The following is a 9193-nucleotide window of genomic DNA, read 5'->3' as shown; positions in this document are numbered from 1 at the left end:
GAACCGACTCTGCCACCAGCGATGGCATTTCCTCGTTTTCAGTTCTGAGGGACTCTTCAGCATTCAGCCTTCTACATTCCTCTGCTCCAGTACATTCATTGGTCCTCTCTTCTGATACAATATTTGGCACTTCCCTCTCACTCTCTCGTCGATTCCTCTTCTCAGGCGATGCCTGTTCCAACGTTTTTCTTTTCAAAAGCTTCTTATCTTTTGTAGAGGGTTCTGTTTCACTTTCAGTAGTGCTGGAAGTTTCTTTACAGTCCATGTCTAATCTTTCAGGGTCTGGAAGAGATTCATTCGTCACCTCTTCTTGGCTTCCTGGGGAAACCTTTGCGTTCTCTAAAGAGGGATCTTTTGTCTTGCTCCTTCTCCCTTTTCCTTTAGGTGATTTTTCAGCCTCTCTTTTGATTTCTTCTATTTGCTCTGTTTTATTTCCAAAACCCTGAACAATTTGTTCACTTTCTTCAACTTCCAGTTTCAGTGTTTCTAGCGGCTGTACTTGAGTCCTGTCGTTTTCTTTCAATGCATGAGGAATCTTTGGGTTTTCTTCATCTAGCTTCTCATCATGTAGTTTTTCACTTTTTTCCAGTTCTGCAGTTTCTGGAGAAAATTCTTCATTCAAATTCTTTTCAGATGACTCATCTGCTTCACTGTCAGATGAGCCAGAGTCTAAAAAAATTGAAAAAAAGAAGGAAACAGCATCCTTAATCATCAATTACCACACATTTTTTTTTCCAACCTAGAGGTATCTATGGTATTAACATCAGTTTACAGTAAGTGATTTCAAACTTTAAAAATCCTGCATTATTCACCACACTTAATATAGTTCTGATTTCTACTAAAACTGTCTATGAAACAACAATAGTAGTAGTAGTACTATCGGAGTCAAGGAGCACGTGGATGGTGCTCTTTGTCATATGGTTTAGTTTTAGGTAGTCCTGCAAGGAGCAGGGAGTTGGACTTGATGATCCTCATGGGTCCCTTCCAACTTGAGGCACTCTATGATTTTACTGCTCTATTTCCCAAGTAATTCAATATCAACAAATCAGAGTTCATAGAAGAAAAATAGTTGTGCAGATTCCCAGGGTCTGGTAACCACTGGTGGGCATCGCCTTCCCATCTGATGTTCCAAAACCCAAAAACAAGACTCCTCCCCTTAGTGCACCCCCAAACAGGGGGAAAAAAAACCCCCAACAACCCAGAAACACCCCCAAACCCTTCTCCACCACAATACAGACATTTCACTGCTAAACTATCATATGAATCACACACCAGCAAGGGAACAAGCATTATTACGTTACGAGAAGATTATTCAGGGATGTGTACTAAAAGGAGGCAGGGATTTCACTTCAGTTCTTGTTCAGAGGCTTAGAAACACCAAAAATACTGCTGACATTTGTATATAATTAACAGCTCTGCTGGATGATGTGATACTGAGGTTGAGAACTTAATTACCACAATAAAGACTGTCATTACACCACTAGATTTGGTCTGTTCAAAATTAGGACTGAAAGGCTCTGGCTGAAGAATATGGAATGACTTGCACAGCGGTTTCCATGCCACAGCTCTTCCGCGAGCAAACTGTGCTCCTCGTCAGAGTCAGCTCAACACCTCAGTAAAATTCACAGGGAGAAAAAAACAACAACAACAGAAAAGTAAAAAATAAAAATCAAACCTCTTTTCACAAAGGTTCTGGAAAAGCCTCAAAGCATACACAGGACTGAGATCACTCACCGTTTGATCCTCTATCAGAATCAAACATTCCTGAGCTATGTCTCGTCTGCCTGCGAGGTGTTGCTAAAATCAAAACCAGAAGTATTAATTTTTAGAGAGTAAAACCTGTGCCAAAAATTCGTCTCGTTACATCTCTCGTAGGCTGACGGCTTAAGCGGGACTCCAGAGCTGCTGACAGCACTGTGCTGGCTGAAGTGGTCACGTTACTGCGCCGCATTACATCACTGTTTACATGCACTTCCATGCCAGGACACGAGTGCGCCAGATGTACCTTCTGTTCCATTTGGTAATGGTGAGGAATCTGACAAGTTGTTCCGTGCACTCCTGGCTCCCGATTTACCTTCGCTATTTGGCGTTTTGGATAAACCGCAGGACGTGTTCGATGGAAGAGTAGATTTCAGAGGGGGTCGCCCACGCTTTGATTTCTGTTTCTCCTCATCCTTCTTCTCATCCTTTTCACTGTCTTCTTTATTCTGAGGGGGAAACAATGGATTTTTATCAATGTGTTTCACTGCTGATCATCAAACCGTTTCTTCTTTTGCTTTACACTTCTATTAGAAAAACCATCCTGTGGACTGAGTAACGTAGGGTTTTTAAAATAAGGAACAGTGATAGCCATTAAGTATTATACTATGAGAAACGTATTGAGATAACCATTACTTTTGTTTTTTTCTTCTGTTTTCTCTTTGGTCCTCCTTTGTCCACAGGCCAGATGATCCGATCAGCCTTCACCCATTCGTCGTATCTAGAAGCAATTAACAACAGAGCGTCACCACTACAGAGAGAAGAGCTGTTCACAGCACCAGGATTAGAAGAGTGAGTTACAGAAAGTATTTAATAAGGAGAGGCAGGAAAGCAGAGCAGACATGTGCAGTACCTGTCAGTAGATGACTGACATTTCTAGCCCATAAAAAAATTTCTGAGATGGCAGAATGGAGGTGGAAACTTCCCTGCCTCTTGCTAGCAGAGCACTGGAGGTCAGGGGGCTGAGTCAGCCACGAAGCTGGTCAACAATTTCACATCACGTACAAAGGCAGCTTCCACCTCAACGGTAAAATACACTGGTGTTTTAAAGGTAAAGTGTTTAAACTGACAACAAACGGGATCAGATCCCGAACAGCACAAACACACTGCTAGTGCCCCTCAAAAATCTCTGAGTCATTAGTAAGTAAATACATGTGAGTATTTGGGGGGGGAAGGGGGGGTTACCACCACACACAAAAATTTATGTTGCCACATAAAGAAATTCTCTTAGTTTACTTAGAAACGGATGGATTTGGAACATCAAGTTATACACGAGTGTTCTATTTATAAACCCAATCACTTTTGTGATATTTTTGTCTACATAATCATAACGCTCTGAATCACAACAACGAAGCAGCCGTTTCTACAGCAGTACTGACTATGAAGCACGGCTGCCAAGAGGACACTTGCATGGTTTTTTTCCCCGGTAGTTCTTTATCGCTTAGCCGTGTCCTAGCCCCTCTACACGTTCTTTGTAATCAGTTAACATTCAATACAAGGGTAAATTTTTTGGCCAAAATTTCAGTGTTTGATGTGCTGAATTGTAGCTGTCCTCACCATTACCAGCGACTCCCTTAAAATGTCAGATAGTGTGAACACGAGCTGACACTCCTGCGAGGAGCAAGCATTACTCACTTTAAGCCGGGTGGAAACCTACAAGTAAGTATATTCTGAGATTTCAGCACGATAGCGTTACACCACAAACAGAATTACTAACAGTGAAGTGTGTGATAGAGTCAGATCCTCTTACCATGTTGGCAATTCAGTTTGGAGCCAAGGCACCGATCATCTTTCTGTTTTTTCTAAAAACCTAAAATTCTTTTGCAAATAATGCTTTTAACAAAAACAAACAAAAAAAAACAAACCACACAAAAGGCGATTTGTTACTCTCACCTTACATTCCAGCCGTAGTAATGAACTAAATATAAAACTTCTCCGTCATCAATTTCTGTGCTTTTAATACTGGCTTCATAAATTTTTTGAGTCTTTCCACGTCCGTATTTTACTTTCACTTTGGTTCCAGTCAGGCAGGGTTCTGCATCCTCCTCATCCTCTTCACCTTCTGATTCTCCTCCTTTGTTCTCCGTTTCCTCCCTGCAGTAAAGTGTGTTTAAAATGCCGGCTAATTAGTGACAATCAGTGCTTTAACATTTAACTATATGGTCAAGCTACTACAACAAAAAAAAGGCCACAAGAAAATTTTTTTTCATTCTCTGCACCCTGCACTGCCTCTGAGGCTGGTTTGGACACAGCTTTTTAAACTAACAACAGGACTTAGAAATAGGGGTGACAAAAATATCCAGGAAAATGGTAATTTAAATGCAATGTATTAAGCCTACAACTACTACGTGTTTAAAAGATTTTTTTAATGAATATTACAAAACAAGGAAAAAGTACCTCAGTGTTTGGCTCCTAAATAAGACAGGAAGAACTAACTTCATTTTTTAAAACAGACTTGATTTTGACACAGTATTTAAAAAAAATAAATTCTACTACAGTTTGTTTATAGTTTTCCTAACAATGCACCTAAATTTGAATCACCATCACAGTGATCCTCTCCCAGATACAAACACCATGCCATTGAAATAATTGATTACAACAGCGTTCAACCAAGATCACATCTGCCCAGCTCTTGGTATCTACCTCTTATTAATGCTGTATCTAATATTTAGACATTCTCCTTGAACATGTTCTCAGGAATTACAATCTAACCTATTTTTACCTATACGTCTCTCCATACTTCAGGGCCAAATTTAGCATAACAAAAAAGTTAAATTACAAAAAAGCCACCACGAAGGAAATGAAGACTAGGGGATTGCTTTTAATGAAATATATTTGCTAACCTTCAGTGAAAGACAAACTATCTTCTTGTGCCAAACAGTTACAGGAAGAAAGACAAGCACCGCTTAGAGAAAACTCTTTGATGCCTCACTCATCTGACATACCTCTGCGACCTGCTGCACACCCACATGGCACCTTCAGGTGAGGTATTTCTGCAACTACGGTGCACTGCAAGGTGGTTTTCTTGACTGCGCACCGACACTTCCTTTAAAATAAGTGTCTTTTTCCCACTGCTCAAAGCTCTTTAGAAGAAAATACGCAATAGCCCTGTCAGGCTTTATTCAGTATCAACTCGTGTCCACTCCACTTAGCCACATGGACAAGAAAAACAAGGTAGGAGAGGCAGCTTAAGGAGGTAAGACACTGCTCCAGACTGCAGCCAAAGCTAGCTAAGACGAGGTCCTCTCTGCTTATAGGTCAGTCGCCTGGTCACAACTAGTTTGTTCAACTTGTCAAGCTTAGTCTCTGGATCCTTTTCTCCTTTTGCCCTTCCACGTTTCTCCATTCCCTCCACCTCAACCTGCCCTCCAGGTTTCATTCAAACTCCCTCTTCCCTTCTCCTTCACTTCATTAGCTGAACCCCTTCCTGCCTACCAACAATACAGCAAGGAACAACAAAACCAAGCAGCTGCACGTTCACCAGCCATCACTAAACACTGAAATCAGAAGAACAGCACAAGGGTTGTCTCTTCCATTTATATCGGAACCGCCCAAGCTGTTGCTCCCCATCCCTACAGCAGCTCACCTGGCAGCCTGGTCTGCTTGGTGTCTGTACGTACCAGTGTCGTAGAACACCAACACAACCTTGGCAAAAGATTCAAGAAAATGAAAAATACTGTCTGGCATCTAGCTGAAAAAGATGCTTCAAAGTAGAGCAGACTCTACAAGCTTGAAATAAAACGTTCCCTTTCCTGTCTGGCTTCCACACTGCAGTTGGTAAGGCCTCCAGCTCTGTGTAGGCTCCTGCCTGGAGCAGAGCTCAGTCATGTCTCAGACACACTCGTAAGAAGATGATACAAGTTCACGTTTACCTCTCCCTCTGCCTCTCCTCCTCTTCGTCTGACTCTTTATCAGAATCCTCCTGTTTTTTAATTTTCTTCTCTTTTTGCTTTGGTGTACTTTTTCTCCCTAGTGCAGTTTCATTTTCTTTCTTTTCTGCATTCTCGGGTGTTTCCTCTACATCTTTGTTCTCTTTGTTATTGTCTTTTAATTTGTCTTGTGTTTTATCCTCTTCACTCTCTTTTTTAGCAGGGGTTGCATCACGGGCAAGTCGTCTTCGTCCCTAGAACAGAAATAGGCTCGGTTTAATGATTCCTCTCAAGTGGTCTCTGTACGAGCCTCTCCAAATCTCAGCAAAAAGTGCAACGTACTATTCCTGTACAGAAGAAAGGCAGGAGAGAACACTAAAAAGCAAAATATTCTAAAATCTTAAGATAGTAGCTTAAAGACTTGTTATTGAGGAAAAAAGCAAAATAAAGTCGTTTTGCTTGGTTTGGGACAAAGGAGATGAGCTTCTGATTAACTCTTGGAAGACTGCAGGACATGAAAGGCCTGTTGCTCTGATAGAAAGGGCCAAACTGCCTTGCTCAACTACAGCTACAGCATTAACTGAAGTGTACGACTACTGAGAGACGGCATCTTCCTTTCAGCATCTCCAATCCTGACAGCACCCTGTTGATTTCACAGAACACAAAAAAAAAAAATATCCATCAGCTTCAAAAAAAAAAGTGAGAATCGCATTTTTATAAGGTACTTCAGTAACTGGACCACTGCAGTCTGGGACTGCCTGCCACCGGCTCTTGGGGATCTAGCACAGGTTTATTGTTTTACAATTAAAAGTCTCTGGTTAGGGTCACTGCTTTCTAATCAGAACATTTAAAATACATTATGAATGCACAGTTAATTATCTGGAGGCCATCCAAAGACAACAGTAATGAAGGCACTATAATAATTAAAATTCACCACAGTATAATGGTAAATACTTCAGAAAAATAATCTTTCATAAATAGATAGCTAGTGACTATGGTGACAAAGTAATAAAACACAAAACCAAGTAATGTTTAATTATTTAAAAATTAACATAGACAGCCAATGATAAAAAAAGACAAAAAATTCTTCCATTTCTTTATTATCTCACCAGTTTTCTCCAAAATCAAACATTAAATGAGCAAACTAACTAACTACTGCTTAGTTAGCTAACGTGTCATGCCAGGAAATTCATTAAGGCTGACAGAGTTTGGAAAACCCCCTTGCAGTTAGACAGAATTATAATGTAAGACACATCTAGACTTGTGTTTACACTGTGTCTTTCCATCTATCCATTTAAAAGGCCATACACCTGCTTGAAAAGCTTGTTTGCAGGAAGTCCTTTAATAAAATTACATTTTAGTTGAACAGAATCTTCATAGCTGGAACAACTTAAAAAGCAGGAATTTCTTGTCCTTCAGAAGTCAAGCTCCATCAAGGAACGCAAAATGTCCTTTTAACAGAATTAAGAGGAGAGCTACAGAGCCACAAATACCTCAGAAGTATTCCTGTATTCTCCATCAGGTTCGGTATCCACTAGCTGGTGGGTCACTGGTCTTTTCTGGGTAACTTCTAACACAATCCTCACCTTTACAGCATTCAAAGACAAAGGAAGACAAAACTTGAACGTTTCTCTCCCTGCGTTTGTCTACACACTGTAAAACTGCAGTGTTTCTTTCATTAAAATAAGGGATGTTGTCATAAAAACCAACTCAGAGAAACGGGTCTTCCTTTGGCTCTCCAAGCTGCAGCAGTCCCTTGACAGTCCTGCTTCTTGCCAGAAAGCCCCCGATTCCACATGCCTGAGGAAATCCTCGCCCGCAATCCCTTGCCCCAAGCCTGTCCCGCTGAGTTTCATTGATCTGGTGACATACAGCTCTCAGCAGCTCTCCAGCCATCCCTGATCTGCAGTGTGTCTGACATCCAACACAGCCTGAGCACATCCCATGGATCGTTTAGAACATGAAGAAATAATCAAAACTGATTCCGTTCACAGGTAGAACATAATTAACAGTTAACGCCAGCTCTGCGCTCCCAGAGCCCTGTCGTACGCTTGTGCACCAATTCAAGCCTACAGTCACTCAAGGAGGGAAAACCCATTACGGAAACTGTTCACTGTACAAAGGGGGTTCGTTAAGTACTAAACAGAAATCAGCTCAAACCACTTACCCTCGGGGATCTTAGTTCTATTTCTTCCTTTTCACTTTCACCGCTGGAATAATTTTCTTCTGCTTCTTTTTTAACTTCTGTTGGGGGCATTTTCTGTTCCTCTTTTACACTTTCCTCCATTGGTTCCACGTGTTTCTGTATGTCTTCTACCACTTTTGGTTCATTGTGATGGATGGTCCTGAACTGAATGTTTGCAGAACGACAGTACTCTTCAAAACCATAAAGATACCTAAAGATACGAATAAAGTTTCTTTTATATTTCACGGTTTCTTTTCTATTTATTGAAGTGCATTAAAAGAAAAAAAAAAAACAAAACAACCCAAACCATGAAACAAACCCAAATAAAGAAAAAACAAAAGGCCAGAGAAGATTTTGAAATGAAACTATGAGGCACATGGGTCAAATGGTGAGAAAAGATACACACAGGTGCTTCCCACAAATTTAACTTCATTCCCATCCAATGCAGAATTGATGACAATGAAGTCTAAGAACATGTGCACTGCTCTGCAAATGCACAACGGCAGCGAAAATCAGCCCAGTGTTAGAATACGGGCGTATAATCAAGGGATCGCAGGGTAAGGCATTGCCAGGCTTCAGCTCGTCCTCTGGTAACTGTGCCTGTGTGCACATTCTAATCCAGTTATAGGTGACAGACAATGCAAATATTTCCACTGTAACAGCAACCTAGTACATATTCACCAGTTACTCTTTGTATGATAAATACTCTTCTCTGTGTAATACAGACCTTAAATATGGGCCCAGCTCAAATCCCACTGAAGACAGTCTCAAAATTTTCATCTTCATCAACATTAACGTGAGTTGAGTCATTAGTCATCCTTATTCAACCAGCCAAATTTCCTTAGGTTCCAGTCAAGAGAACCTCATTTTCCCCTTTTACTCAAAAAGCCCAATTGTTTCTTGTCAAACTTCCAGGAGAATAAATAATAATCTTTATTTAGAAAACAGGTTTGAAAAGTGTCATTCCTAAAAGGTTTCCATTTCAAAAGTTAACACACAACTGAAAACCAGGGGTTGGAATTAAAAGATCTGTGGATTTTTTTTTATCACAAGCAGTGATTTTACTATTCAATACTGTAGCATTCACCATAGCAATGTACACAGTCATGCTCTAAAGCCAGTATTCTACAGAGTCCACAAAGATGATACGTAAATACACAATCTGAAATGTGCCTGTCTCTACTGAAGGTAAAGAAACTGGTATAAAATTCTCCTCACTGCATGCAACATCTACAGACTTGAATGAGCATGCGACTGCGGAGAGAGGCCGTTGGTATTAATCACCATAAACCGCAAAGCTGACTGTGACAAAGATATTTTTTTTTTTTTTTTTTTTTTTTTTTTTTTAAATTTTCCTGCTGTTCTCTTTTAATGCACATCC

General features: G+C 40.5%; 1 protein-coding gene across 1 annotated transcript in view; it reads right to left on the bottom strand.

Annotated features, from left to right (window-relative positions):
- ARID4A (AT rich interactive domain 4A (RBP1-like)) overlaps positions 1-9193 on the bottom strand; it is a 20622-nt gene that overhangs the window by 4510 nt on the left and 6919 nt on the right. The window contains exons 6-12 of the mRNA XM_010137863.1: positions 7795-8023; positions 5631-5881; positions 3652-3852; positions 2395-2479; positions 2006-2207; positions 1735-1797; positions 6-669 (exon numbers count right to left, since the gene is read on the bottom strand). Coding sequence (XP_010136165.1) covers positions 6-669; positions 1735-1797; positions 2006-2207; positions 2395-2479; positions 3652-3852; positions 5631-5881; positions 7795-8023 — 1695 coding nt within the window. The remainder of the gene's footprint in view (positions 1-5; positions 670-1734; positions 1798-2005; positions 2208-2394; positions 2480-3651; positions 3853-5630; positions 5882-7794; positions 8024-9193) is intronic.

This window comes from Buceros rhinoceros, unplaced genomic scaffold (assembly GCF_000710305.1).
Source record: "Buceros rhinoceros silvestris isolate BGI_N320 unplaced genomic scaffold, ASM71030v1 scaffold33056, whole genome shotgun sequence".
NCBI lineage: Eukaryota > Metazoa > Chordata > Aves > Bucerotiformes > Bucerotidae > Buceros > Buceros rhinoceros.
Note: the sequence above shows the minus strand (reverse complement) of the source record. Positions and strands in the feature narration are given on the sequence as shown.